Here is a 27,740-nt window from a genome sequence, read left to right as displayed (position 1 = left end):
GTGGCTTCTTGGATCTTTTTTTTTTTTTTTTCAGTTGGACTTCTACTTCTTCTGATCAACCAACACCTCGCTCTTTAACCTCCACCTGAAAGCAACAACACAGTTTGGCTGCAACATCTCTTACATATATCACTTTCTTTTTGGCGGAATGGCTTGGAAGATGCTTGCCACCATGCCCTTCAACGCCGAAGAAGATGCAACGGAGGCCCGAAGGCTGATAAGTTATATGCATGCAGATGACATTCCTCTATGATGATGCCCGATCAGCAATTCGTTCTTGCCAACTGGGTGTTCTTGCACACTTTTTCCTTCCATAAAGTAGGACACGTCTCTGGTCTCGGGAATTGTTTTTCTTTCTCCTTCTTTGATTGTACAAAACAGCTACAAGCACCAAGCCTCGAAAGATACCCAACATAAACAACACTCGACCCCTGTTATCGCTTCCCAAAATGGTTTCCCTGAAGTTTTTCGTTACGGTCGCGGCCCTTATTGTCTCGTTCGTCTTCGGTTTCGTCATTCACGAGGAGGATGACCCCGACCTGATCCTCGCCGGCCAAATCGGGACCCAGTTTGGTCTGGTGACCTGGTACGTCGTCTAGAAATCACCCCTTTCACAATACCCCCATACATCTATAAACCTCTCTCTCACACACACCCAGGTTCAAAGACAAAATCTCCATCACCGCCAACCTCACCTCCACCACCACCGACGAAACCCCCGACCAAGCCCCCCAAACTGATCCCAATCCTGCCCCCCTCCGCCCCGGCCCCAAACTCCGCAAACGCTGCGGCTCCAACACGGTAATTTGCTCCGGCAAACACGGCGCTGACGTGCCCGTGTGTGAGACCCTAGTCCGGGGCGTCTTCCCGGTGCAGTCCCAGATGATTCCGGAGGACAATGACCACCGATCCATCTGCCTCGAGCTGGTCAGCAAGCGGTGCTGCGTCAACTGGTCCAAGACTCCCAAGGGCGCCTTCTACCAGGACCTGATCGACGCGGCCGAGAAACAGCTATATACCTGCCAGTTCCGCGGGGAGGTGTCGGCTAAGAGCAAGGACGTGCTGCTGGGCACTGTTTGTGTGAATCAGTGCATGGCTAGCTGGAACCATTGCAGTGGTCCGGAGTCGGATAGTAGTTACGACAAGGGGAGGTATGATGGGCAGGGATCCGAGTATTCGGATAACCCGGTGCCGGAGATTCTGCCGTTGCCTAAAAAGCCGCCGAGGTAGAGAGCCGGGCTGTGTGTGGCTCGGAGAGCTTGACGGGTTTGGGCCAGGTTGGTCAACGAAAAGAGGATAAAACGTGATCAAACGAAATCTGACAACCGCGACTTCAATATCCTGAACATAAAGACCATCATCAAACTCAAACGGCCCAAACATTATACGCTCGACGACTCGAAGTACAAGACTATTGTTCTTCCCGGCTTGCTAGCGACAGATCTAGCACTGCAAGACAGTTTGAGACTGCTATTGATCTTGGCCATCATTGATGGGGTATTCCAGCAACAGGTACATCGTAGGACGATCTCTATCGTCTCACTGTACCTCAAGACTTAGCCAAAACTGGCCTTCCCATCGAGTTCAAACCGGCCATGAATAGTATTCCTGTCCTTCGCCGGGTGCGTTCTGGCCGCACTACGAATGAGCCAGTCCAAACAGTTGATATACACCCTCGAATTCGACGTTTGGGTAGATTTTGTGGTTTCAGAAACCGCCTTGTTGGCTATTATCTTCGTCGAGGAGTGGCATACGCTCTGTCCGAGCAAACCACGACGGACAACCGACAATTCTTAATGGGTCATACGAAAGCGTCATCATACTGGCTCTATCACCCCCAGACGTCGATTATTGACTTCCCTGCCATATTCAGAGGATTGAGCCAACGACCTGTTACTCAGCTATCGTCTGTCTCACTAGCTAGAAGCAACAATGCCCCGCAGGTCATCTCGGACGAGGCTACCGTACGGATCGACGAAGGCCAGAGATCGTAAGCCTCAAGGTCGAAGTTGACGATATCCGCCAGATGCTCATCGAGAAGAAAAATTGTCCATTGGATAAGGAGAATTGTCCATTGGATAAGGAAAATTGTCCATTGGATAAGGAAAGTTGTCCAGCTAATTGAAGAACTCGATGGCAACGACGAGTTCAACTTTTCGAAGATGGTCAAGATAATAATGACAACAAGGACGAGGATAGCCAGCATGAGGTCGGCCAAGACGTTTTTGTAGCCATCCGCCGACACAATGTTACTACCCAGCGATTAAAGAGGGGGATCCGCAGGATCAAGTACCCAGTAACTTCAGCCTACAGAGATATCCTGGAGGAACTCAAACAAGCCCAAGGAAACGAGACACACACTGCCAATGTCCTGATGAAGTGGTTCAAGATCTGCCATGGCATTGATGATTTTGCTCCTGGAGAAGAGTCCTTACCAGGGCAGTACAAGTGCAGGTTCTGCTACCAAGAACTGACATAAGTGCATAAAGCACATGAGCATGTACACTCTTCTGCCAAAACCAACGAATTGGGCATCCAAAAAAATCCTTCTCGAAGCTATTTGCCCGTTAGATCAGCCTTATTCTTACCAAAAGTGCGGTTACGGTACCCAACACCTCCAATTTGTACCATGTGCAGCTACATTCGCAAACAACATGCGACTAGGAGAACACTACCGCACGCATATTCGAACCATGACCAAAACCTTGCCTGACAAAACTAAGCAATTGAGCTGTTTCTTTGGCTCTTGCGCTAGCAACCCACAAGGAGGCAGGCTTCACAGAGGAGGGCCAACCTTCTCGAGCGAGCAAGAGAGACTCTTACATGTATGGGAAGTTCATCAATTATATCCGGTTGGGCACCACATGTCGACTTCTACGAGTACTGCCATACGTGGCTTTCTGAACCTTAGGAATGGAATAAGCATTCGCCTACCTACATCACCGAAGCAGCAGCACTCATCCAGCAGCATGGTAATAACGGAGTGACCACCGGCCGGGTCGTCGTGCCTCGTATTTGCCCGTTCCGCTTCCATGACGAAGCAATCCCCGCCACTCAACGCGTAGCATGTTACGACCGGACTGGCTACGCTTACCACGTCGGTCGTCATTTGATTGATCTGAACATTGCGACCTCGACATGCCCATGCTTCCCCGCATTCTGTGGTCTTGACGAAGAGATGGACAGCGTTCAAATGGGGCTCCATCTGACGAACGTTCATTGCATCGACTGGGACAGGCGCAATTGTTAGTGGAAGCAAAAGAAGGCCGGCGGCAGTGGGAAGGGGACCAAGAAGATGAAGGAGACGGTCGGTATTCCTGACGATGATGGCGATGTTGATATTCTCTCAGATTAATGATGATGTTGTCTCAGGCCGATGATGATGTGTTTTGTTCTTTTTGCTTTGTCTTCTTTTTTTCTTCATGTTCAACAGTCTGGTGCCCATTTCCTTGATATATCGTGTACGAGTGTATGAAACCCTTTCGTTCTCTTCTCAAAAACAAGCTCTGCTTTGTGTGCCGTTCAGTTGGTTGACCAGACACCGAAGAGCTGCAGCATTTGGCTGACTACCAGTTAATCAGTGAATAACATCCTATTGATGATGATAATAATAGAAGAGTCACGAAAAAAGATACCAGAGATGGGTGATAGTTCAATTAGAAGGCAAGCCCTCTTTCTCAACCTATACCTAGTTCTATTCACGGATCTCTATGGCTATGCTGCCCGCTCAGAGACGAATACGAGTGTCTTCGCTGGAAAAACATTTCCTTTCATTCTTTCATGCGGGATGAGGCTTGCGTCTTTGATACCTTCTCATTTCGACAAACTACCTTATCCAATGGACAATTTTCCTTATCCAATGGGAGACATGATCCCTTTGGCGAACCTGATCGGGGATCGTAGCATCCAGATCATCGACTAATATAGGTTGGAGTTGTACGATGTTGTTTTCGTAATGCTGATTGTACTTGCGTTGGTATTCTAGACGCTCAGCTACATCGAGCATATTGTCGAGCTTCCTCGTTCCTTCAACGTAGTCTACCCACTAGGTGTCGCTCGTAGGCGATGCCGTAGATAGATTGCGATGCTTTTGGATAAGCATCTGGCGGATTTCGTCAAGTTCGACCTTCAGCCCGATGATCTCCGGCCTTCATCGGATCCGCGCTTTGGCTTCGTCTAAGATGATTTATGGGGCGTTGTCGAGTATGAGAGAATGAAAAAGAAATGTCTTCCAGCGAGGACACCTGTGTTCGTCTCTGAGCGGGTGGCGTGTGATCCCGGATCCGCGGCCACAGAGCTCTGTTAATAGAACTAGGTATAAGTTGAGGTGGAGGACTGGCCTTAGGTATATTTGAAAATCACCCATCACTGGCATCTTTCTATCAAGACTTTTTTATTGTTTGGTCTAGTGTAGTACCGTGTACATCTCGAGCTCCGGTCGAGCTGGCCACCAAGGTTCTCACAGTCGTGAGCTGTTACGTCACAAAAAGTACAGTCCAGTACTGGTTTGTTTGTTAGTTCGAGACCTCGTGTCAACTTTCCTATGCATTTTCATAGCTAACTAATGCGTAATCTCACCATGGATACGCTATTTCTAATATTCAAAATGCTATATAAAGTCCTGCTAATGCATTTTTATCTTCGTACTAGCTATTTTAATTCCTTCTTGCGAGGTTGGGGACTATTTGGAATAGTTTTCATTTACGTAGTATATAGAGTACGGTACAGTACCTAGCGTACACAGCTAACAAGCACACCAGTACTGGACTGTACCTCGGTAGCCCCTCCAGCGCGATAACCCCGTTTCGACGGTCTTAGTGGCTTCGTCTTCCCTGAAATGCGGGGGTGCCAGCCACTCTAAGGCGACACCCCCTGATCCCAGCTGCAACAATAGATCAAGTCAATCACCACCTCCCTTCAACCTATGTACTTAGGCGAACCCCGGCCGCTCGTGGTATCAGCCCGTTGCCGAGCTGAGATGACTCTTACCACTTCCGTCGTGTCGCGTCGTGGGGGGCCGGGAGCTTCCGATACTTTGACGGCTCTGGAAACGAACACAAAGAACCAAGACGCCGATGGATGCCGAGGTCCCCCGCGCTTGGAGCTCCAGAAGGGACGACAGGAGTCATCGTGACGGTGACTAATTTGGTTGCATGCATGATGGAAGTCTAACCTCGTGGGAATAGCTTTAAGGAGCTTCCCCTCTTTTGCTCCAAGCTCCCGAGAGCTCCTCCCAAGCTGTTATTCATTTTGTGTTCCCTCACTTGCTACAGTATCCTGATCCTGCTCCCATGCAGGAATCATCAACAGTGAGGTTATCTTACCACACCACAACCACAACCCGCCTCGTCAACAATAACAACAACCGCAAACATGGCGCCTTCTAAAATCCGCATCGCTACCGCCTCCCCCTCCACCCAATCCACCACCCCTGAAACCCTCTCGCAAATTGCCCACCTCTCCCGCCGCGCTGCCTCCAACCATGTTGACGTTCTCCTCCTGCCCGAGGCCTACATTGGCGGCTACCCCCGCGGCACCAGCTTTGGGTGCGTGATGGGCTCGCGGTCGGCCGAGGGGAGGGACGAGTACCTCCGGTACTTCCAGGCCGCGGTAGATTTGGGGGATATCGTTGGGGAAGGGGGTGCCGGGGGGCTGGAGAAGTGGGTGCGGAGGGAGTTAGCTGGTGACGAGATTCAGGGAAGGATGCAGGAGGGGGACAAAGGGGAGAAGGTGAAGAACAAGAGGGGGGATGGGACGAGGGAGGAGTTGGAACGTATCGCGAGGGATACGGGGGTGTTCTTGGTGACGGGGTGTATCGAGAAGGCGGGCGGGAGTCTCTACTGTAGTGCGGTTTATGTGTGTCCGAAGATGGGCATGATTGGGAAGAGGAGAAAGGTTATGCCTGTGAGTGTCTTTCCCCCTTTTCCTATGCGAATATACTTCTAACCCCAGAGCTCCCAAAAACAGACCGCTATCGAACGACTAGTCTGGGCCCAAGGTTCTCCCGCCACCCTTCGCGCCGTCAGCACCGTCATTCGCGGCGTCCGCATCAACCTCGCCGCCGCCATCTGCTGGGAGAACTACATGCCCATGCTCCGCCAGTCGCTTTACTCGCAGAACATCAACCTTTATCTTGCTCCGACCGCCGACGGCCGTGACACATGGCTACCCCTGATGAGGACTGTTGCCATTGAAGGACGCTGCTTTGTTGTCACTTCCAACATGTGTGTGCGCAAAGATGGAGGCAAGCAACAAGCCAAGACCAACGGTGGCCCCGCTCTCGCTCAGCAGCAGGAGCAACAACAGCAAACCGGCACGAGCGCCATCGCCGACCCCTTGCCGTATTCTCGCAACGACAGTCACAGCCGTCCCAAGCATATCCGCAGACAGTCCATCTTCGACGAAGACGGCAACGAGATCGTCCTGCCCTGCTGCAACGACCTAGGTGTTGTCGAAGTCGAGGCGGAAGCCGAAGTTGACGACGAGACCGTGTCCACCACGACGGCCAAGACTTCCTTGTCTTCTGCTGCTACTCCAGCAGCATCGGTTCCGGCTCCGGCTCTGGCACCTAAGCCGGATAACAATGGGAAAACGTTCAAATCCCCTGTTATTGATAGGTCCACTGGTGCCAAGACGGAGGAAGAGTTTGTGTCTCGTGGTGGCTCGGTGATTGTCTCGCCGTTTGGAGATGTGCTTGCTGGTCCGCAGTGGGAGGATGATGAGGGGATTATTTGGGCGGATGTTGACTTTGAGGATTGTATCCGCGGACGGCTGGATTTGGATACTGCGGGGAGTTATTCGAGGTATGCTTCTTTTCCTTTGCCTGGTGTGATATCTCGTTGTCTGGTGCGCGTGCAAAGCTAATTCTTGGTGCTTAGGAACGACTCCTTCAAACTCACGGTCGAAGGGCTTGACTTGTCGCCTTTGCCGTACCAATGAGAATAATGTTGGTAACGCCGGTATCTTGGTGCGTTGCAAAACGCAGTCCAACATGCGAGACTCCTGTGTACGAATCAACCAAGGCGTATTCTCTCAACATCTCGTACTGCAGCTAGATACTCTTCCATAAAATACTCGCTAATGTCAAGCGGACCAACTCTATATGTTGTATTACTCGACTACTCTAGTATTACAGTCCAGTACTAGTTTGTTTGTTAGCTCGAGACCTTGTGTCAACTTTCCTATGCGTCTTCACAGCTAACTAACGCGTGTTGTTACCTTGGAAACGCCATTTCCAATATTCAATATGTTATATCAATTCCTATCAATGCCTTTATAATTCTCAATCAGCCATTCTAACTTATCCTTATAAGCTTTAGGATTATTCGGGATTGATTTCGTCTAGTATACACCACCTGAAGTACCTACCTAGTGTACCAAGCTAATAAACAAACCAGCATCGGAATGTATATTGGGAAACTCCAAGAACGTGCTGACCCTGTCCTGTAAATAAGTAGGCAATTGCATGTCTCTGTGATCAATCTCTGGGGATCATCTCGCTTTCTTGAAATTTCCACCGACTCTATCCTGCCTTACACGCCATTATCGAAATGCATCTCTACGTGAAGATGACTGCTGTTAAGATGATTGTGAGCATCGCAAGACCAGAAGTGAATTACCAAGCCCTTCTTTACTAATAGATAGGTTGATAATCCTGTACAACTCTCGAACTGTCTGACTATTACCAATCTCTCCAGAATACCGCGGATAGTAAAAAAAAAAACCTATAAGCTGTACGTGCGAGCCTTCATTCCCACCACCTAATTTCACATTCTCCTGTCTAAACATATTGAAATTGCGTTGTGTGATGTCAGCTTTCTTTGGGAATTGTTATGAATTATGTGTACAATACATGTAAACGCCAACCAATACCGCCTAATGGGACCGAACAGAGACAGAAATTGACCCCGATGGGGGAGGAACGGTTGAAAAGAAGCAAGAGGTAACGGCGCTGAACAAGGATGCCCAAAGAAAGGGATGAAAGACCAACAACAGGAAAAGAGCATTCCGAAAGCGAGATCGAGTCCCGAAGAGATGCAGCTGTATGGAGGAAAACATGGCAAGTAAAACAAGAGTTGAACAAGACAAAAGCCAAGAACTTGATGCCAGAAGATGAATCAACAGCCCAGAAAGATTTTCAGTCAAAGAGAACCTGCCTGTTTCCATAGCGACGAACCATCAGAGCTTGCAAAGGTATCCCATTCTCACTTGAAAAAATAATGCACACGATAGACAGAAGAACAAAACGCCAACACTTGAGCCCTAGACATATAACCCGAGAATCCTGTTTCACCCATTACCCTGTTTCCGTCCCAGAACACCATGCCATTAGTATGTTCCTGTCCTGTCCCAATTCCTCAGCGTATTTACCATTATTCATTCCATTGATCCTCGTCACCCGTACAGCCCAGACTCCATCATGCCCTCTCCTCCCCTTCAACATCCTCATCCACATTACCAACCCCGCCACTAATTCTCCTTTCCCTGTCCCTGTCCCTCGGACTAGCCAATGGACTAGGCGACGCCGCAGCCGTGAGCCCAACCAAGCTCCCGTTCATCGGCGCAGAAGTAAATCCCCCACCGATACTGCCACTGATACTCTCCGCCCTTCCATGCCCCAGCAGCCCGCTCCTCACACTAGCTGCGTCTCCTCCAGCACCCGGCCCGCCGATGGCCTGCTTTGCGTAGAAGCTGTTCCTGTCGCTGGCTAGGATTCCTGTAGTAGAGGAGTAAATGCTTGTGCGATCGTTGGCCAAGCCGTTGGGTCCGCGGTATAAGCCACCGGGCGTAGTGGCGCCGGTAATGCCCCCACTTGTACCACCTTCCATGTTGGAACTGAGGACGCTGAGAGGAAGAGACTCGCGACTGCCTCCGAAGAGAGAAGAGGGCGCGAGAGCACGAACCGAGGCGTCAGTGTCGAAGGAGCGGCGACGGCGGCGCTTGGAGGAGGATGCGAGGGTTAGGATGGAGGCGTTGTCGGTCAGCAGGTTGTTCGCCGTGGCGGTATGGTACGTTGTTGGGTAGAAAGGCGAGTTTCCACCCTGACCCGAGGGCGCAAGATGGGCTGGAATGGCGGAGACGGGAGTGGCCGTCGTTGGGAAAGGTTGGTTGAAGTGGATGACTTGTGAGTTGGAGTGCTGAGAATGATGGTTGTGATGGTGGTGATTAGGGCTGTTGGACGTATTGGTGCTGTTCTGGTTGCTGTTGTTGGTGTGCATCGCAGCGGCGCCATTGGGCATCAAAGATTGTATTGTCGTCAGGGTTGTAGTCAAGGAGCGGACAGACGGCGCGGGGGACGAAAAGGTGCTATCATTTCCCCGACGGGAGTCGATATTTACGGTGCGAGTTGTGCCAGTGACCGAGGAGGCCCCGTAGGACGGCGCGGCCATAGAACACGAGGTCTCGTGATCGGTGACGACAGTTGGAGCTATAGTCGATCGACCGCCCATGGTTGGGGGTGGGCGGCCGTCGGCGGACAACCTGACAGACTCGTCGGAAGGTTCATTAGATGTTGTGCTCGATGTTCTCGCGCTTCTTGTCGAAGATAGCGAATAATGACTGGTCGGCGGCGGGGTCAGGGCGATCTGGATGTGGTCCGAGTTGGAGCGGCCAACGGCTGCGTATGGGTTGTTGTCGGTCTGTTTCTTGACGTTGTTTCGCTTGGAGCTGGCATGTCGAACAGCATCGCCGGGCTTCATGCTCTTCAGCTTTTTCATCAGCGACGAGAAGGGTCGTCGGCGACCAGTCCTCTCAGGACGATCATCTCGGTCTGGCATAGGGTCAGCGACTGAATGACGGCTGAAGTGGCTCAGTGGTGGAGCAGAATTGCTTCGATGGCGAAAGGCAGAGGCAAAGGAATGCATGTTGAACGAGGGACGGTGTGATGAATGGGTGTGAGGTCAGAGAGAACGAGGGGGTAGGTAGCGCAAAGAGTGGACAAGGTTTCAGATGAGAGAATCAGTACCGTGGTGACAAGATGTAGCCGTCTCGGTCATGATGATTGTGGCAGAGCAGAGCAGGAACTGGAGAAGACGGTGCCAGTCGAATTACACGGGCGCGGTTAGTAGAGTCGATCGATGTCGATATCTGGCGGATATGGTTATGGATCCGTGCGGTAATGCAGTCGCAAAGCAAGGGTCGTCGTCGTCTTAGCAGTCAGTGGCAGTGGCAGCGGCGGAGGCCAGTCGCAGAAGGTCGAGCAGTAGTCGTCAAATCATCAGTCGCGGGTCGGTGGAATGTTTGCTTGCCCGGGTCTAGTGTAGGTACAGGTAGAGGTAGCGTGTAGCTAAAAAATTGATGGTCGCCAGAGGAAGAAGGAAAGAAGATCAGGGCGCGAGTTGAATGGGCGACGGGACGATCGCCAAGGCCAGCGAGTTTCACCTGCTTTTAGTTGTGTTTGCCAGTACCACTTCCCTAACGGGCGGCTTGTGCACAGACTGCACTGACGAGACTGGTCCTGAGGGTAGATTACAACCCAGGTACGGTGGTCTTGTAACGACCAAACGGTTTCACCTTCCTGTCGCCGAGAGGGAGGACGGACTGAGGGGGATAGCTAGCGAGGAAGGAGGTGGATGGTGAACGGTGAGATGGAAAGAGGAGTGTTGTATCGAATACGTATCGATTGAAGTCGGTCGAGTCAGTTGCGAACGTAGCGTCAGTGCTTCTTTGACGGGCCTGTCGGCAAGGATATGTACACTAGACGTAGAATGCGATCATGCCATCTGTTGATGGGTTGACAGGTCAAGACACGGTCGCGGATTTCCTCAGGGACGAAAAGAAACCAAGCTGGTTTGTATTCGCAACTGGAAGGACAAATAATACCAACTCAGCGACTTGAAGTATGGAAAGCGGTCACAGGGTATGACAAAGAACCGTGATCGATTGCTGACTCTGAAAAGTACCACCACTACGACGAAGAGATGATGACAGCATCTGTGTCGCGTCTTTGTTCACTTTATTGGAACGGCAACGGCGCATGAGGTGGACTTTGGGTCAGCTGGGGTACAGTAAAGACCCTAGACTTAATGGACGCAACTAATCCAAGCTCTATGGGGAGTCTCGGAAACATCTTGCATTTGCTAGATATTTCTCATTTACTGGGGTCCCAGTCACATACGATTTGGGTGATTCTTGGCCGCCAGGCACTTGCAATTACTAGGTAACTTTATATAAACTTGCATGTATTGGGATTTCTACTGTACTGAATTGTACAAGTTGCACTGCACTGTCACTTTCCAGCCAACTGCGACGGCACGGCGACTGTCAGAAAAGGGATCCACCAAGTTCGGGCGGGCCTTTCCGATCTGTGGAGCCAAATGTTTCGACCCCTTGGGTCCGCTGTGGAGAGCTCCTGCTCTCACGTGCCTTGCCAAGAACCATGGCCATCAAGGTTCACTTGTCTCGCTCTCTTCAGTTGTCGGGGTGGCCAGTGCCAAGACAGAGAGAGCTTTGACCTGACGTCTTTCTGTTTTGCTTCTGAATGGCTTCATCCAAGCTGCTTCCTTCAACGGCATCCGCTACTAGGTACTTTCAATTCACAAGCCTTGACTACGGGCATTGACTGGCGCCTACGCATTAACCCATCGCACTTTTTATTCTTATACTTACGTCACCTCCATTCCATTCCCTGGCTGCATCTCTTGGGCAGGTCCCGTCCTTATAGAACTCACCTTCCAGAGCTCAACAGTGTCTGTTTGCATCGCCGACCACCCGCCGAGACCTTTCTGCCAAAAAGTCATGTTGGACTCACGTCAACCACTACAATGTCCATCCAACCACTCCCTGGGGACGTTATCGCCCAGATCAAGTCTTCAACGGTTATTACCTCCCTGAACGGCGTTGTTGATGGCCTGCTTCGAAACTCACTCGACGCCAGTGCAACCAAGATCAATATTTCTATCGACTACAGCCGTGGAAACTGCTCGGTCGAGGATGATGGGCTCGGTATACCTCCAGCCTGTTTTCGTGAGGAGGGCGGTCTCGGCAAGCTTCACTATACCTCGCGATATCCGCCACATCCCGATTTCCATGGAAGACATGGCCAGTTCCTAGCTTCTTTAGCAGCTCTGTCTCTGCTTTCCATCTCTTCTCATCATCATGAACACCGCTCACATAACGCTTTAACGATTCACAACTCCCGTATCGTGGCCCGCAACACTCCTGCTCTTCCCGAAGAGCGCCTTCTGGCCTTCCCAAGTGGAACGCGTGTTACTGTTCGCAACCTTTTCGGCTCCATGCCCGTCCGCGTAAAGCAGAGGGCCACCCAAATTGAACGACTGGGCACGGCTAAGAGCCTTGACCAGCTCATCCATACCATTGTTTCCCTCCTTCTTGCTTGGCCAAACGAGGTTACTGTATCCGTCCGGGACGCGTTTTCTCAACATTTTGTTACGCTTCGCACTTCCGGGATAGCCAACCAGTTCCAAGACCGTCGGAACCTTGCTGATGAACTGGTGCTGCGGGCCTCCAGCCTTTTTGCTCAAGCTTCACTGACTGAGGAACAGGACTCCAAGTCATGGGTTCCAGTTGGAGCCTCCGTACCTGGTGTTTCTGTGAGCGGCTGCTTCTGTCTCGTCCCTGTAGCAACAAGGCGGGTGCAATTCATGTCTTTGGGCATACGACCCCTATCAAATGAAAACGACTCCAATATTCTGTACGAGGAGGTCAACCGCGTATTTGCAAATTCCGGGTTTGGCGTCATCGAAGAAGCAGCACTCAACGAAGGGCAGCCAAGGAGGAGAGAAGGATTCACTTTAAAAGAACTCAAGTCAAGAAAAGGAATTGATCGATGGCCCATGTTTTTTCTTCAAGTCATCATGTCCGGGCAAGAGGGTTCTCTCAATGCCGATCACTTTCTAGACGAAAGGCAGCAGGACCTCTCCATCATCACCGACCTTCTTCAGGTGATAGCCTACGAGTTCTTAAAGAAACACCATTTCCGGCCCAAGCCTGTCAATGCCTTGGAAAGACTCAAATCTTCAAGGGGCTCATTACCCGAGTCCAGTGGTCTCAAAAGGTCTGGCTCCCCTTCATCCTCACAGGCAGCCTCCAGTCGCGACAAGAAGCACACCCCCTCGGGACTAGCGCGATCGACTCCCAGTAGTTCTTGGGCCAGCTCAGTCAACCGTCATATTAAAGAAGGTAGTTCAGCCTTTTCTACAGACGGAGCCGTCAAATCTGCCAGCACACCTACTCAAAATGTGGAAATTGTCCCGTGGGCTCAAAATCCACTGTTTGACAGAGCCGGTAAGCTCATACGAAAGCCGTTCGAGGATGTCGAGCCACGTCCATCAAGCAATGCTCCCTTCGCGTCACGAGGACCGAGTCGACAGTCCAGTCTGCCCCCAAGCTTGGACAGCAGCAAGACGGACAACTATGTGGAGTGGGTAAATCCCACTACGAATACCAGAACACTCATAGATCCGCGGACTGGCTTTGTGATTCGACCCCATTCTGCCCCCGGAACGAGACCTCAAGACACTCCAAAGCCACGTCAAAAGGAGTCACTACGTCAAGGTGGTGTCCCGGCGTCAAGAAGAACCGCTTTCAAGCCTGTCGAAGCTCCCATACCCCATGTGCCCGGGTTGTACGAGTCTTCGGAGCAAGGCGCTCATCATAGCTGTAGTCGCCACTCTATGGGAGCCGTCAATGTGGAACTAACCAATGGGGGGGCCTTGGTTACCTTGCAGGGCCGAATCTCCAGAGATGCCCTGCGTACGGCAATTGTCGTTGCACAAGTTGATAAGAAATTCATCTTTGTCAAACTGGCTCCCACGGAAGTAGACAAAGTCTCTCCCAGCTCCGACGCTGACCGAAGCGTCCTGATGCTGATCGATCAGCACGCGGCTGACGAGCGAATCCGCGTCGAAGATTTGATGAAATCTTATTTCACCATTGTCCGCCGCTCAGATACCACAGAGTCGGACCAAATCATGGCCCGAACGCAATCCCTGCAACGCCCTCTCCGCTTCGACCTGTCAAAGCAAGACGGGAACCTTCTTGTCAGATACAAAACACACTTTGAGTACTGGGGCATTTTCTACGAAGTCTTCGCACGCCAGGAACACTCGACGAGGTTCACCGTGGAAGTACAGTCACTGCCACCCAGCGTTTTGGAGCGGTGTCGGTTGGAGCCGCGAGTGCTGGTCGAGTTGCTTCGGAAGGAGATATGGAGGCTGAATGACAACCCCGGTCGGGGCTTGTCTGCGAGTCGTGGGATCAGCGCCACCCAGAAAGAGGGAGAACGTGACTGGGTCGCTAGGTTCCATGATTGCCCGGAAGGTATGTTGGAGTTGTTGAATTCTAGGTCTTGTAGAAGTGAGTTCTCCTTTGCTCCCTCGGCATGAGAGGTCATTATGCTAACAAGTCAGGCGCCATCATGTTCAACGACGAACTGTCTGTGGATGAATGCAGCAGCTTGGTCTTGCGGCTGGCCAATTGTGCATTCCCGTTTCAGTGTGCACATGGGCGACCGTCTATGGTTCCCCTTCTCGATCTGGGTGGTGGCTTCGTTCCCTATTCGGATTTGACTCTTCCGCACGATTTTGGCAGGACTCGAGGCGAGGGAAAAGGCAAGAACAACTTGTGGTTTGAATTGAGGAGTTGGAGACGGGATAAGATCAATGACCAGTGAACCTGGCAAACTCGATATATAGGCATCTTGAGAGGATTATCTGAGGCTCATGATATTGTGTGCAAACTATTTTTCAAAGCGAAGCTGACATTCCAGACACATATTTTCCTGGCATGAGTTGATTTTTAACGCTTCAGTTGGCAACCGCGGAAGATACAGGAAGACGGTTGAATGGAATGTTTGATGGGAGGACTTCAGATCAAGAGGGGTCATATGCTGGCGCTGCCGATGGCTTTGAAATTTGCAACACGCCAAAATCTCACTGACGGTGTCTGATGCCATGCATCGTCACTCCACACCTTTCGGGCACCTCTGATCAGTCACGAATCACGTTTCGGCTAGCGAGTAAAATCTCTTCGCGTAAGCAGCTATGCGTCGATATTACTTCATGATAATTATGACGATGGGCATGTCGACGGAAAAGATTTGGCGGAGTGGTGTCTTCAAAGAATGCGCGCAATAACCAGGCCGCCAGTGCAACATGGTTCATGCCGTGAAACATGGGACTGCAACCGCATTCTGAATGAACCATCAACCGATGATCAACCGAGGCGAGCGGGTACCAGGATTCGCCCCTCCCACTCTGCTATCTGACCGAACGGATGGAAGGATTCCAGCGAGCGGAGAAGGTGTGTGATGCCGGGGTGCGAGCGCAAATGTGTTTGTTCCTATCCCTACCATAGTAGACGTACAGTTCAATGCTTGAAAGTTTGTTAGCATAAGACTTGCACCCTCTTCTAAGAAGGGAGAGGCTAAGGATTGCAGCATTCCTATTGGTTCAAACCACCGCAAAACCAAACCAGCGTGTGTCTCACTCACATGCACCAAAACATTGATTCCATTCACAGCGGGCAATAACGAATGAGACGCTGTCACGCTAGGGCTTTAGTATAGCCCGCCAAAAAGTGGTAAAAGAGCTCTCTGTAAGTACCACGCTAACGAACCTTAAGGGGGTGAGCTGTACATCTATCTACTCCACTACCGAGACAAGACATGCAAATACATATCCGGAAACTGAGGGCCGGGGGTGGGCACAAGTTCACGAAGTGCATCAGTATAAGTAGCCTTTGTCTCCTCTGTCCTACAATGCTCAAGCCTCCTACGTCACTTTAGCTTCAAACACGAGAGAGAAAGGGCCTGCTCTCATGCTACCCACCTCAGCATCATCAGTATGAACACCACGACACCATCACCACCCGATAGCCTCATGTCAACCATCATACCCTCCTTACCTCTACCAACCAGTCTCGTCTGGAGCTGGACCACCATCCTCACCGTGCTCGTTCCCTCTTACCTCCTCCTCATTCGCTACCTCCGCTTCCAGCGCCTGCACTCCTACCGCACCCGCTTCCCGCACTACTTCGCCCCGGATGGCTCCCCCACCAATCTGGACAAAATGACCCTTCAAGACGCCCACCAAATCCACATGGACCTCTCCCAGCGCGAGTTTCCCTACCTCTATAGGCGCTCCCTCTTCTTCGCCCTCTTCAAGACCTACTCGATCCCCTCCATCTCGTCCCTTTTGCTAGCAACAGGCCAACTTTCCGCGACCAAAAGCGCTTCCAAGCGAGCCACCGACACCGAGGTCCTGATTGGGGAAATCATCATCAACCCGCCCTGGGAGAAGAGGGGGCTGGAGGCGCTGGCGAGAATGAATTGGTTGCATGGCCGCTGGCAGAAGGCGGGACGGATCAAGAACGGGGATATGCTGTACACGCTGAGCATGTTTGCGCTGGAGCCGGAGAGGTGGATCGGCAGGTGGGAGTGGAGGGAGGTGAGTGTGGTGGAGAGGTGTGCGTTGGGTGTGGTGTGGAGGGAGGTGGGGGAGTTGATGGGGATTGGGATGGAGGAGTTGGACAGGTTCGGGAGGAAGAAGAAGGAGGGGGAGGAGCGAGAAGAGGAGGAGAGTGGACTGGAGTGGATGGAAAAGATGAAGCGGTGGAGTGATTGGTATGAAGATACGGAGGTGCGGTATACAGAGAGCAACGAAAAGGTGGCGAAGCATACGGTGGATTTGTTGCTGTTGAGCCAGCCCAGCTTTTTGAGGGGCGTTGGGAAAGGGTTTATTGGGGTGTTGATGGGGAAGAAGTTGAGAGAGGCTATGAAGTATGCTTTCCCTCTTTTTTTTTTTTTTTTTTTTTTTTTTTTTTTTTTTTTTTTTTTTTTTTTTTTTTTCCTTTTCTCTCTCTTTCTCTCTCTCTCGCTTTGCCCGCCCCGGTGAGATACTAACCGTCATTCTACGTATAGTTTCCCCGAACCGCCTCAATGGCAAGAAAAGTCCCTGACCTGGTTCCTCCTCTTCCGCCGCTGGTTGCTCCTTCACCTCAGCCCTCCCCGACCCGAGTGGATGGTCCTCCACAAAATCGACAAGGACGTCGACCCAGCCACCGGAAAGTATCACTACAACGTATACGAACTTGACCCGTGGTATGTGAAGCCGACGTTTTGGAAACGCTGGGGACCGTCGGCCCTACTGAGTCGCTTGGCTGGGGCTCCGGTTCCGGGTGATGGGGGTAGCAGGTTCCAGCCGGAGGGCTATCACATCCATGAGGTTGGCCCCGAGAAATTGAGGGGACAGGGGAAGGAAGAGATTGAGGAGATGGTAAGGGATTTGGAGAGGAGGAGACTGGAGGTGTTGGCTAAGGGTGGTTGCATTGGTGGTACCGGTGGGAGGAGGTGTCCTATGGGACTTGCATAGGCTGTATAAGCTATAAGTGTGAAAAAGCGGCTATCGATAGAATGTAAGTATAAAGGCATGGAGAGTGGAGGACAACAGCCGGTGGGATCAAACAGGAGCAGTCACCTGCATGCCTCGAACTTAACAAGTATCGTCATGCAACAACCCTGACCCGCCTTTTGGTCCAAGTCGCCCGCTTCTGGACCTGTTGTTGATATATGAATCATGGAGACACCACGGCCCTTCCTTGAGTTATGAATAGTAAGAACTTGATGAAAAGTTTTTATCTCTCTTCCAATCTGGCAAGGGCCTCTCGATCGTAGATACCGAGGCTAATGTGAGAAGTGACGCTCAATGAGGTGGAGGTGGTATGTACATGGCGAGTGTAACCCTAACCCTGACATGACATTGTGTGTTGAACTGAACGGAACCGAACCACTTTTCCGTGGTCGCTGCCATCGAGTCTGGTGACCTCCGAATCAGGTTATCTGGCTTGCAATATCCCGAGCACCACCGCTTGCGCCCATCATCCCAGGATCGTTTCACTTGGGGCCCCCATCATGTCCAATCATCATGAGAATGCTTTTTATTACGGCAATGCGCCGCCCACCACACGCGTTCCCCTGCCCTCGTACCCCTCCCAGCAGATAACCGCCCAACAGTATCATCAGCCTCCCCAGCACGTCCAGCACGTCCAGCCAGTGCAACAACTCCAACAATTCCAACATCCCCAAATCCAGCAGCAGGCCTATGCTTCCCGTTCTCAGTCATCGCAGTCCAATCCCCAGCAGCAACAGTATGGGGCTCAAGGACAAGGCCAGCTTGATCAACAACCACAGCAACCACAGCCAGAGCAGCAGCAGCAGCAGCAGCAGCAGCAGCAGCAGCAGCAGCAAGAGCAGCAGCAACAGCAACAACAAGAATCCCAAGAACGGCAGACCCCGGAGGAGCCTTCAGAGGACAGGCCTGCCAAGAAGAAGCAGAGGATCACCCGGGCGTGTGATGCCTGCCATGGCCGCCGTCAAAAGTGCCAGGGCTTCCAGCCATGCGCAAACTGCATCAAGAAAGGCGTAGAGTGCACCTACAACAACCCCTACTACCGAGGCCGCGCAAGGACTCCTCCTCCACCTCCCAATGATCCCAACACCCGCAACTTTGCCCGTACTACAGACATCCGCGGAAAGGAGATACGCGAGCGAAGCTGGGTCAAGCGAGCCTGCGACATCTGTCGAGATGGACGCCATCCCTGTTCAGGCACTCTACCGTGCGATAGATGCTTCACCATGAGGCAGGAGTGCACCTACAAGAAACGCAACAGTCGCAACCGATACGAAGATCTTCCGAACCCGGAACTGAGAGGTCCCTATCACAAGCCCGCACTGGTTGATGCTGTCTTGGGGCCTGACGATCTGCCACAGCCTGTCCAAGGACCTGGAAATGATGGGGGTGATGCTGAGGGACAGGCCATGAGAGACGACATTGCTCGCCATGGCGGCCCTGGACAGGACTACCTGAGCCTCAAGGTTGATCGCCGCTACGGAGATGAGGACACTCCACCTCTTGTCTTTCTTCATGCGGCTTGGAAAAAGCTTGCCCAGGTCCAGCGTACTTCTCGGCTTCCTCTTGATCAGCCCTGGGACCGTTCGACAACCGTTCGGTTTCCATCCAATCGACAGAGGTGGTACCAACAGCAGGACCACTTCTTCAGGAGCTGGAACGGCACCTTCCATTTTCTCCATCGTCACACCGTACGGAATTGGTTGGAACAAGTTGAAAAGAACTTTGTGGCTCGTCAGGAGTTGTGGTATGGTGTAGGCCATGCCCGTGCCGCTGTTGCCCTTATGACCATGGCTCTTGGCTCGCTCTTCAGGGATGCTCCAAAGTCGTGGGTGCGCATGAACAAAAAAACCGGCAAGGCGATGAAGAGCAGGAAAATGCCTCCTCCAGACGACTATATCTGGTCCCTCGAATACGGCGATTCATTGCTAAACACCGCCCTAAATCTCACAGATGCCGAGAAAGGCGATCCGAGGTTAGACTCTGTCCAAGCTCGCCTCTTGCAGGACTTGTACCTCTTAAGCACATGCCGTTTGAACAAAGCTTGGTATACATTTGGCAATACCCTTCAGATGATCACAAACCTCGGTCTTCATCGGCGTGTGGGCAGAAACCGTGGACTTGGACGCGACATTATCAAAAGACCGGACTATGCCAAGCTCCAGTGCGAGAGGCGAACATTCTGGACGGCTTACATTATCGACAAACAACTCAGCATGGTCTTTGGACGACCCAGCCACTTCCGTGACGATTTCATCGATCAAGAGCTTCCAGACGCTGTCAACGACGAGGACATGGGCCCCACTGGCCCTGTTCGAGCACACAAGGGGGATTGCTACATGGAAGCACTGGTCTCCCATGCCAAGTTGAACAAGCTCATCGACAAGCTCCTCCACCAAGTATACTCGCTTCGAGAGATCCCCAACCAGCAAAGGATCGATAGCGCTCTACGCATTGGCAAAGAGGTTCAGCAGTGGAGGGACGAGCTGCCATACCTCCTCAGGAATCTTAAGCCCACCTTGCTGCTTCCCCTTTTCCAGAGGCAGATGGTTTTCATCCGGATAGCACACTGTCATGCCACCATGCTTGCCTACCGGCCCTTCCTCACCACGCCCTACCCTCAATCAGGCGAACTGAAAGAAGCCACTGACTACGCCATCCGCGAGTGCGTCGACGCGGCACGAGTCAGCCTCAGTGTCGTCACCGGCCTTGGTCGCACAGAGGACAACGCGCAATTCGTGACGCTCTGGTACCCCCACCAGGTCGCCTACTGCGCCGCCGTCGTCTTGATCATCCTCCCGCACATTCGCGAGCGCCAGAAATTGTTTGGTGGCCCTCACTACCGCGGCCATGAAGTGATGGATGGCAAGTTGCACAAGCTGGTGGAAAGAGGCATCAAGATGTTGGCGTCGGATACCAGTCCCTATTCGCCCGCGCGCAAGTGGGCCATCATATTGGAGGAGCTCAAAAGGGAGGTGACGCGCCAGACAGGTCATGTCTTCCCAAGTCTGGCGAGCGGTGCTAATCAGAAAGCTGCAAAGGAGAATACCCCAGCGGATGGGGAGGAGAATGGGGAGGAGGAGGAGGAGGATGAGGAGGCTGAGAATGAAGTTGAAGAGGCTGATGGCGTGTCGCCGGATGATCAGTTGCTGGAGGATGCCCTTCGCGCTCATTGGGCGGCAGAAATGGTTGGATCGGTGCAAGATCAGGTTGCAGATCAGGAGGGGGAGGCCACGACGCCTGGTTTCACGAGGAGGCTTTGGGATAACTGGACGTTTACGGATTGGGCGGATCTTGACTCTGCAGTAAGTTGGCTGGTTACATGCTGTTTGAATTGCCGTGCTAATGGTTCCCTAGACCTTTGGACCTATTGCCGACTTTGCTGAAGATCCAGCTCCAGCTCCTGCTCCTGCTCCTGCTCCAGTCCCAACTCCAGGTTTAACTCCCGTGTCAGCTCCGGCTACGGCTCCGGCTCCGGCTCCCGTTACAGGTCCCGCCCCGGCGCCGGTGTCGGCTCATGCTCAAGTTTCTGCGGTTTTCGCACCCGTTTAAGACCTGTCCAAAACTCCATATCCATGCATGCCGTACAATTCCCAATCCTGATACAATGCTTGTAATGATGCGTTCTTGTCCGTCCAACTGTTCCTCATCGACTGTTCGCGCTTCCAGACCTTGGTGAGGGAGACCCATAAGATGATTGCGCCAGCGCATTTACTTTGGCCTCCAAGGTACCAATCCGACCCAGTATCCCGTCGAGGCCGGAGTTGTTCATCAACCTTTCGGTGACGGTGGGGTCACTTTGAAGATATGTCTCGAGGCGATATGAGCTTTCTGATGATTTACTACAGCCCATATGTCAGTGTGACCTTTGGAACAGTTTGAAATGGTTGGTACCACTTACTTGGCCTTTGAGGGCTTTGAAGTAGGAACCTTGATCGGTGTCATTTTGTATGTGGATTTCTGAGGGCGGAGCCGAGCAACTGTGTTCTTCTTGGAAATTTCGGTTTTGAATGGAGAACATCTTGAAATCCTGCTCCGGGGGAAAGTTCTAACCTTTTATCCTCCACGAAAGTGGCTACTTGAGAGGCCAGGGACAGGAGGCCAGGGACAGCAAAAGATATGAGAGAGGCCTCGACTTTGCGGTTGGGCATTGTCCTCCACAACGTGAGGATTGAAATCGCCAAATTCAGCCCGGGAGGCTCACCCGGGAGGCACTTGGTTATTCGGAATTGATCATGGCGACGCCAGCAAGGGTACCTCTATATCCCAATCATGGCCTTTTTGATCATCGTGTATAGCCGGCCCTCATCGTTGTCAACGTTCACAACACAACACTCGCCGAATCTTCACCTCTCGTCGCAATTGAGTTGCTCTTGTTGGAATTTTAAACGCGTCATCTGCCTCAGAGAAACAGCATCATTGATGACAACTCACTGTAAGATTCGTCGGCCGGCCTGATGCCGCGATAAGGTGTGGAAAAAAGGGCCAATTGGATGTTATACCCCTTTTCCACAGCCTCGCCTACTGCATGTGAGTCTCGATTACCTCTCCCAACATGGATATAGGGACTCTCCGCAATTGAGCAATTACCTTATGCACGAGGTCACCACAACATGTCGGCTGCATGCCGGGAGACCAGGCCAAGCCAACAATCCTCAGCGGGCATTGGTGTTAACCCTCTTTCGGCATGTCATGCGGGACCTACCTTTACTACCCTCCTACCTTCGGAGTATCCCGCCGCCGCCGCCACCGCACTTTGATCTGGGTTGCAAGGTCGCAGAATTGCAGTTGCAATGCTTCGTTGATCTTACACCACTGCTCATCCTCGCCCAGTTGTGTCCCGCTTCTAGGAAGTTCATTGGAGAATTCGAGGTTCTTGCTGTGGGATCTTCGGGATCTTGGAAGGGGTGGTGGGTGAGGTGTGGTGTATCATGACACCAGCTGATGGAGGGCTGTATCTACACCACTCTATCTTGTTCCTTCTCCGCATTTGCGCAAACTGCGAGCAGGTATTTAACGTTTGGGGATTTTGGTCAAGTTTTGCTCACCTTGTCCATCCGACTGGTCTGCTATCAAGCTTTCAATTGGACTTCATCTCGTACATTTCTTTTCGAACCCAATTTTACAATTCTCTCATCCGATTCCCACGAACCTCCGTCTCTACCTGGTAGCTAATCATAGTTTGGTTAGTCGAAGTCAACATTACCCTTTGGTCCGTCCATATTCCAGCATCTACTCCTTTCCAGGCCTTGGTTCCATTAGGTACTGAGTTCTTGTCTACCTTCATTGCTCGACATACCTCTCCAGCCTTATCAGGGCAGCCATCCATATATACCATACCCACCAACCCAGCTTTCCAAGTCCGAGTATTTGCATCGCCAGGATATCACCGCTGATGTCTCTGGCTTGGCGCTCTCTAGCCCAACACGGATCGATTTCATGATTGTTCCGGCCCTTGATGGAGGACGTGTGTATTTCCAAGTTAGGCAAAACTCCAGCCAACAGCTCGACAGCGACGACGACTGAAACCGCTAGCAGCCTCCTGAGCAGACGAAAGAAACTGATTCTTCAGCTATCTATGGCGAGGTTCGCTCGTAAGCTTGACGAATGGCTTGATAAATTCCCCGAGCAGCCCTCTCCCAAGACATTGAAGCGGCCTCGAGGGGCCGTTGAAAGCAATCACCCATACAACCAGGACCAGGATAGCGCTGCCGCAACTGAGGATGAGCTATCCAAGCATCAGCATGCACAATGGCAACATTATCACGCTGTGACGGGGAATTTCAAGAAGGCGACCACCAAGCGGGCGAAACACCATGGCCCTGAAGCACCAGGAGGAGAAGGCCGCAAGTTCGCTTGTCCGTTTTGTCAGCACAACCCCGCCAGATATAGGACTGTGAAGACATGCTGTGGACCGGGATGGGATAGTGTTCATCGGGTCAAGTGCGCCCCCATTCCTCACGTTCATCTATTCACTTTCAAACAGTACACTAACACCTAACCCCAACCCACAGAGAACACATCTACCGCCGCCACTCACTCAAAAACACCTGCCCCCGATGCTACGATCAATTCAAGACAGACGATGACCTCAAGAGCCATCAAAGGGCAGAAACGCCCTGCCGACTCCGAAAGGACAACGTCCCCGAGGTGATCACCGACGAACAAGACAAGAAGCTACACGCTAGAGCCAAGGCTGGGTTGTCAGAAGAAGACAAGTGGAATGATATGTACTGTATTATCTTTCCGGGGCCAGCGGGGTCGAAGATCCCTTCTCCTTGTTTGTCTTCCTTTTCCTCTCCTTTCCATCCTCGTTTCGTGTACTCTCTCTTCTCTCCTTCATTCCTTCTTTCTTCCTTCGTCGGGTTCTGACAATCTTCCATTTACAGATTACGACACCTCCACTCCCACCACTTCCTCCTCCTCATCTAACACATCCCCTTCTTCGACAAAGAACAAGACCCCGACAGCTCCACCAACCGCTTCAAACTTCGACATCTCCTCCTTCAAAGACCTCCTGCGTCGCGAACTCCCCCGCTATGTCGAGCCCATCTTCCGGCAGGAGCTCGACAAGATGATGACGTCCGTACAGACGCAAATGAACCAAAAGGCCGATCAGCTGTTCAAGGACGTGGTATTCAAGTTTAGCCGAACCTGGGTGTGGCCTGCTACAACAACTGGTGCTGCCGGTCCTGGCACTACCGACAACACTGCGAAAGTGATTACGCCGCTTAGCAGCCCACTCAGCCCTAGTTCGAGCCGGTTCGGAAACAGCCCCGAAGACGCCAATGCCGGTGCCGGTGTGAACGGCCACCATGGAGACAGAAACGAAGAGGGAGGAGAAGGTGACGAGATTGATGGGGTCACGTTCCCAGAAAACCAACAAAGCCCATCCTGGCTCGACTCCCTCGTCGAAACCTTCGATCCCAGCAGTCTCGACCTCCCCTTCTTTAAGAATGGCGAAGTCGATCTCGAGGCCTGTTTGGAGGGGATGATGGGCAATGGTGGTGACGAGGTTTCGGATTCGGCATATGGTACTTTGCCGGCGTCGGAGGGCCAACACGGTTCTCATGGACTCGGGTTGGGGATGGGCATGGGTGTGGCTGGGATGACGGGGGTTATGGGTTTGGGGGGGCAATGGTAAGATCACTTATCAGATGAAGGGTGGATGGAGGGGGGTAGCTCCTAGTTGGAGGTGCATGGCATGGTTGGTGTGGGCAATATTTTCTTTCCTTCCTTTCATTCTGTCTCTGCTTCTTATTTCGAGCCATCTTGTGGGTTGTCTGGCAGCAATTGTTTCGATGATAAGACATTACTGTCATCCCTTCACTATGTTGCCCGTTATCTTTTTTGCATAACTTTGCGATTTTCTTGAGATCTGTAGATGAAGTGCTAGTCCAAAGGTGGACAGCACCCGGCCCTTGTCGAGTCCGGGCACGATACCTGAGCTTTAGACATGGTCTGCGGAAGTACCTCTATCACATCGACAACTCTGCGGCTTCCCGTCCTCACCTTTCTAAGCCGCTAACGAGTGGTTCAAATACCCGACTCATACCCACAGGCGAAATCCTTCGGGCTGTGCTTTTCCGACGGGTGACCGAACATTCTTCAGGCTGTTGAGGATATGCCTGATCATCAACGGCCAGGGTTTAGTGAAGAAGTCAAGCACGCCGTGTCGCCACATTTTCGCCCAACATGTTTCTCTAACACCTTCTCTTTCTGGACAACCGGATCAAGCCTTGCGCCATAGTGCGCCATAGTAAACGTTCGTGTTATAAATCATGTCATGGCTTGGATAGCAGCTTACGTTCCCCAATTCTCGACACATTTGTCTCCACCTCCCAATCTCTTCCAGGTCTTCCTCGTAACAGGTTGTTTTGACACTTTTAGGGTCTATTCAGAGCACCATGGCCTCCCGAGCCAGAATTCCTAATCTTCAACTGGGTATACGACTTGCCTGGGTATGCCTCTTGGGCATATTTAGCTCGGTAGCAGCTCAAGACAGCATTCCTGTGGTCAGCTCGGCAGCTCCGGAAGCTCAAACCACCCTCCCACCAGGCGATGTGAAGGGCACCTATATCTATTCCTACGGAGATAGTATGTCCTGCGCTATATATTTGTTTGGGGTTTCGCTCTGTTCTAACTTGCTTTCATTAAGCGGTCCCTGTGTCCTGTGGACCGGGGGAGAGATTTATGTACTCTTCCAGTTACGCCGCTTGCTGTGCGTCCAAAGCCCAATGCGACTTTGCGGTCGGGTGTGATGGTTCAGTTTTATTGTTCAATGGAAAACCACATAGCACTTGGTGTGTTAAATCCCTTTGCAAGCTTACTTATGAAAGGTTACCGGATGCCTAAGCTGACCCTCTCTTCTTATAGTGGAGGCAAATACCCAGACTGCCGGGGTACTACTATCTTTGACAGGTTTCCCTCACCCCTCACAAGCTGGATGGACTGGGTATGTACCTCATGGTACGAGGCAGTTCCTACAATCTACCAAGAAGTAGACCCGAGTGCGGTAGCCTCCGTCTCCTCGGCATACTACAACCGCTTCTCGAGCGATAGCCAAGATCAAACTACCGTGGAGATAACGCAACATGTTACCGTGATAATATCATCGGCAATATACACCTCAATCGTCACCCAACATAGACCAGTGAGCTCGTCGAACATTTCACCAGAAACTGAATCAAACACAGGGACAGTGGTGAGCTCGTCAAACAAAACAGAAAATAATCTATCTACCACCACCAGCAATTCAACGCCTACATCAAGCACAACATTTGACGGGAATCTCGTCCCTGAGACAAATGCAAGGCGTGCTTCATCAAGAGCCTGGATAGCCGGCGTCGTGGCTGGACCTCTTCTCGCATTGGTAGCCGTCGGTTGCCTCATCTTTTGGCTGAAACGACACAGGCGAAGGAAGACATTGGCAGACAGCGGATACTCGGAACCTGACGTACACTCTCACGATCCTCCCTATATTCAATCCCACTTTGGACAGTCTACGGCACCGGAAAAGACATCTGATGCTCATCCTGTTTGCGAGCTGGAGGCAATGGAGGTGCATCAAGTACCTTTCCAGGGAACAGGTGCAGCGATGCGATTGTAGATCGTCCATCGGAAATCGGCAATTCATGGTATATCAGCTATCGATTGCCTTTCAAGATATACTGGAGATGTGGGAAATCTCTACTGCTTTGACATGTGATTATGTTGGAAAGGTGTATACGCTGATATCTTTACTGGTATTCCCGCTCTCATTTGACGCAATTCATCACCGATCAAATTGAGACGCTTCATCTTTGTCGGCCCTTGCGGCCTTGCCTCGCCCACACTGCGAATACGTACTCATTCACTGGACTTATTGTTGGATTTATAAAACACAGATATGCTCCTGTCCCACGGTGTGTACTGTCTTTAACTCTAAATCTTGTTTATCTCGCTAAATTACGCACTCTCCTTCTATGATACCAGTTTAGGAGACGACCAACTATCACAAACTCCACAGCACTTACTTTGGGAGGTGGTTGTATTTGATGCAGCGAGGATTTACATTACCTTTGCCTATGCTAGGACTCGAGAAGTATCCGATATATATATAAGGCATATGAGAAGGCACACGTAAAAATCAGTTTCGTTCCATGACAAAATTGATGAGACCTTTGCAATACGATACCGCTCGTTGTAGTTAGGAGAGACGGTTGCAAAACTGTGATAGGGATTATGACGATTCGAAAAGACATTGGCTAGAGTCCTATTTGAATTTTTTTATCTAGCAATTGCCTAGAACCCAAGATCAGATGCGTAGTAGGAGTTTACCCAAGGTATAATGTCAAATGCCGCAACTATATTGACTAGGAAGAGCCTAGCACGGGTTTCAACTTTCCTGCTCCGGGCGAATCAGTGTACCTGGCAATAGTATCATAATCCCGGAGGACCAAAAAGTCGGGTGTGTACCTAGAGGTGCTCAAAAGAAAACCTCAAAAAAAAAGAAAAAAAAAACATGAAAAATAACATACAACACTAGGGATTCGCTGGTCGTCACCGACCCAACTACTAGTCTGGCCCTCACTGGCTTATCTATGGGAGAGCGGACGGGATCCCGAGTTTTCCAGTGGGTATGGTCGTATGTGATGATTACTTTGCAAAGTATAGTTTATAAAGCAGTTAGTTATTGTTACTTCCTATGTGATCCCGTCTCTGTTCATTACGTGAGAACTGTCTGCTAGGTGTAAATGGGTTTCTCGGAAATGCATGCATGACTTTTAGATGCACTATACGTATGTACATACTCGTTAGGACTGCCTGACTCCTAGCTGCGCCAAGGGGGAGGGAAACGGTCCTAGTCCTAACGAGTAGCGTAGGAATCATCAG

The 27,740-nt window shown here is 51.4% G+C and overlaps 12 protein-coding genes across 12 annotated transcripts; 8 read left to right on the top strand and 4 right to left on the bottom strand.

The window, feature by feature from the left end:
* Positions 1–449: 449 nt before the first annotated feature.
* B0T23DRAFT_405317 (uncharacterized protein) lies at positions 450–2,479 on the top strand (the record flags this gene model as incomplete). Its single annotated transcript, XM_062838982.1, has 6 exons — positions 450–586; positions 660–927; positions 1,235–1,277; positions 1,561–1,843; positions 1,944–1,964; positions 2,128–2,479. 6 exons carry the CDS (start codon positions 450–452, stop codon positions 2,477–2,479), a joined length of 1,104 nt encoding a protein of 367 aa, XP_062691656.1.
* A 1,139-nt stretch (positions 2,480–3,618) lies between these two features.
* B0T23DRAFT_381841 (uncharacterized protein) lies at positions 3,619–4,399 on the top strand. The gene has a single exon (XM_062837287.1). It carries the CDS (start codon positions 3,641–3,643, stop codon positions 3,920–3,922), a length of 282 nt encoding a protein of 93 aa, XP_062691655.1. The 5' UTR covers positions 3,619–3,640; the 3' UTR covers positions 3,923–4,399.
* Positions 4,400–5,254: 855 nt separating this feature from the next.
* B0T23DRAFT_162631 (carbon-nitrogen hydrolase) lies at positions 5,255–7,152 on the top strand. Its single transcript, XM_062832752.1, has 3 exons — positions 5,255–5,904; positions 5,968–6,803; positions 6,879–7,152. The coding sequence occupies exons 1-3, from the start codon at positions 5,374–5,376 to the stop codon at positions 6,937–6,939; spliced, it is 1,428 nt and encodes a 475-aa protein (XP_062691654.1). The 5' UTR covers positions 5,255–5,373; the 3' UTR covers positions 6,940–7,152.
* A 636-nt stretch (positions 7,153–7,788) lies between these two features.
* B0T23DRAFT_162606 (uncharacterized protein) lies at positions 7,789–8,291 on the bottom strand. Its single transcript, XM_062832751.1, has one exon. It carries the CDS (start codon positions 8,164–8,166, stop codon positions 7,876–7,878), a length of 291 nt encoding a protein of 96 aa, XP_062691653.1. The 5' UTR covers positions 8,167–8,291; the 3' UTR covers positions 7,789–7,875.
* Positions 8,292–10,102, bottom strand: B0T23DRAFT_162605 (uncharacterized protein). Its single transcript, XM_062832750.1, has one exon. It carries the CDS (start codon positions 9,861–9,863, stop codon positions 8,418–8,420), a length of 1,446 nt encoding a protein of 481 aa, XP_062691652.1. The 5' UTR covers positions 9,864–10,102; the 3' UTR covers positions 8,292–8,417.
* A 1,660-nt stretch (positions 10,103–11,762) lies between these two features.
* Positions 11,763–14,528, top strand: B0T23DRAFT_405314 (uncharacterized protein; the record flags this gene model as incomplete). The annotated part of the gene is made up of 2 exons (XM_062838981.1): positions 11,763–14,280; positions 14,416–14,528. 2 exons carry the CDS (start codon positions 11,763–11,765, stop codon positions 14,526–14,528), a joined length of 2,631 nt encoding a protein of 876 aa, XP_062691651.1.
* A 1,311-nt stretch (positions 14,529–15,839) lies between these two features.
* On the top strand, positions 15,840–17,330 carry B0T23DRAFT_319563 (uncharacterized protein; the record flags this gene model as incomplete). Its single annotated transcript, XM_062835130.1, has 2 exons — positions 15,840–16,738; positions 16,880–17,330. The coding sequence occupies 2 exons, from the start codon at positions 15,840–15,842 to the stop codon at positions 17,328–17,330; spliced, it is 1,350 nt and encodes a 449-aa protein (XP_062691650.1).
* Positions 17,331–17,792: 462 nt separating this feature from the next.
* On the top strand, positions 17,793–21,113 carry B0T23DRAFT_162367 (fungal-specific transcription factor domain-containing protein). The gene is made up of 2 exons (XM_062832749.1): positions 17,793–20,671; positions 20,724–21,113. Exons 1-2 carry the CDS (start codon positions 17,870–17,872, stop codon positions 20,916–20,918), a joined length of 2,997 nt encoding a protein of 998 aa, XP_062691649.1. The 5' UTR covers positions 17,793–17,869; the 3' UTR covers positions 20,919–21,113.
* B0T23DRAFT_429552 (uncharacterized protein) lies at positions 21,013–21,311 on the bottom strand (the record flags this gene model as incomplete). Its single annotated transcript, XM_062840199.1, has 2 exons — positions 21,013–21,208; positions 21,268–21,311. 2 exons carry the CDS (start codon positions 21,309–21,311, stop codon positions 21,013–21,015), a joined length of 240 nt encoding a protein of 79 aa, XP_062691648.1.
* Positions 21,312–22,221: 910 nt separating this feature from the next.
* Positions 22,222–22,704, bottom strand: B0T23DRAFT_405309 (uncharacterized protein; the record flags this gene model as incomplete). Its single annotated transcript, XM_062838980.1, has 2 exons — positions 22,222–22,409; positions 22,515–22,704. The coding sequence occupies 2 exons, from the start codon at positions 22,702–22,704 to the stop codon at positions 22,222–22,224; spliced, it is 378 nt and encodes a 125-aa protein (XP_062691647.1).
* Positions 22,705–22,824: 120 nt separating this feature from the next.
* Positions 22,825–24,510, top strand: B0T23DRAFT_319444 (uncharacterized protein; the record flags this gene model as incomplete). Its single annotated transcript, XM_062835124.1, has 3 exons — positions 22,825–23,309; positions 23,381–23,646; positions 23,756–24,510. 3 exons carry the CDS (start codon positions 22,825–22,827, stop codon positions 24,508–24,510), a joined length of 1,506 nt encoding a protein of 501 aa, XP_062691646.1.
* A 763-nt stretch (positions 24,511–25,273) lies between these two features.
* Positions 25,274–26,475, top strand: B0T23DRAFT_319843 (uncharacterized protein; the record flags this gene model as incomplete). The annotated part of the gene is made up of 3 exons (XM_062835146.1): positions 25,274–25,463; positions 25,525–25,669; positions 25,788–26,475. The coding sequence occupies 3 exons, from the start codon at positions 25,274–25,276 to the stop codon at positions 26,473–26,475; spliced, it is 1,023 nt and encodes a 340-aa protein (XP_062691645.1).
* Between the last annotated feature and the right edge of the window lie 1,265 nt (positions 26,476–27,740).

This window comes from Neurospora hispaniola, assembly GCF_033458365.1.
Source record: "Neurospora hispaniola strain FGSC 10403 chromosome Unknown B0T23scaffold_5, whole genome shotgun sequence".
In the NCBI taxonomy this organism is placed as follows: Eukaryota; Fungi; Ascomycota; class Sordariomycetes; order Sordariales; family Sordariaceae; genus Neurospora; species Neurospora hispaniola.
This window is presented reverse-complemented; position numbering and strand designations above follow the sequence as displayed.

What these genes read in the sequence shown, in the direction of transcription:
- B0T23DRAFT_381841 (XM_062837287.1), top strand. Translation starts at nt 3,641, where the DNA reads ATGGGTGATAGTTCAATTAGAAGGCAAGCCCTCTTTCTCAACCTATAC.
- B0T23DRAFT_162631 (XM_062832752.1), top strand. Translation starts at nt 5,374, where the DNA reads ATGGCGCCTTCTAAAATCCGCATCGCTACCGCCTCCCCCTCCACCCAA. An exon ending in AGAGGAGAAAGGTTATGCCT is followed by an intron (nt 5,905 to 5,967) that starts GTGAGTGTCTTT and finishes TCCCAAAAACAG; the next exon opens with ACCGCTATCGAACGACTAGT. An exon ending in ACTGCGGGGAGTTATTCGAG is followed by an intron (nt 6,804 to 6,878) that starts GTATGCTTCTTT and finishes CTTGGTGCTTAG; the next exon opens with GAACGACTCCTTCAAACTCA.
- B0T23DRAFT_162606 (XM_062832751.1), bottom strand. Translation starts at nt 8,166, where the DNA reads ATGGAAACAGGCAGGTTCTCTTTGACTGAAAATCTTTCTGGGCTGTTG.
- B0T23DRAFT_162605 (XM_062832750.1), bottom strand. Translation starts at nt 9,863, where the DNA reads ATGCATTCCTTTGCCTCTGCCTTTCGCCATCGAAGCAATTCTGCTCCA.
- B0T23DRAFT_162367 (XM_062832749.1), top strand. Translation starts at nt 17,870, where the DNA reads ATGTCCAATCATCATGAGAATGCTTTTTATTACGGCAATGCGCCGCCC. An exon ending in GGGCGGATCTTGACTCTGCA is followed by an intron (nt 20,672 to 20,723) that starts GTAAGTTGGCTG and finishes ATGGTTCCCTAG; the next exon opens with ACCTTTGGACCTATTGCCGA.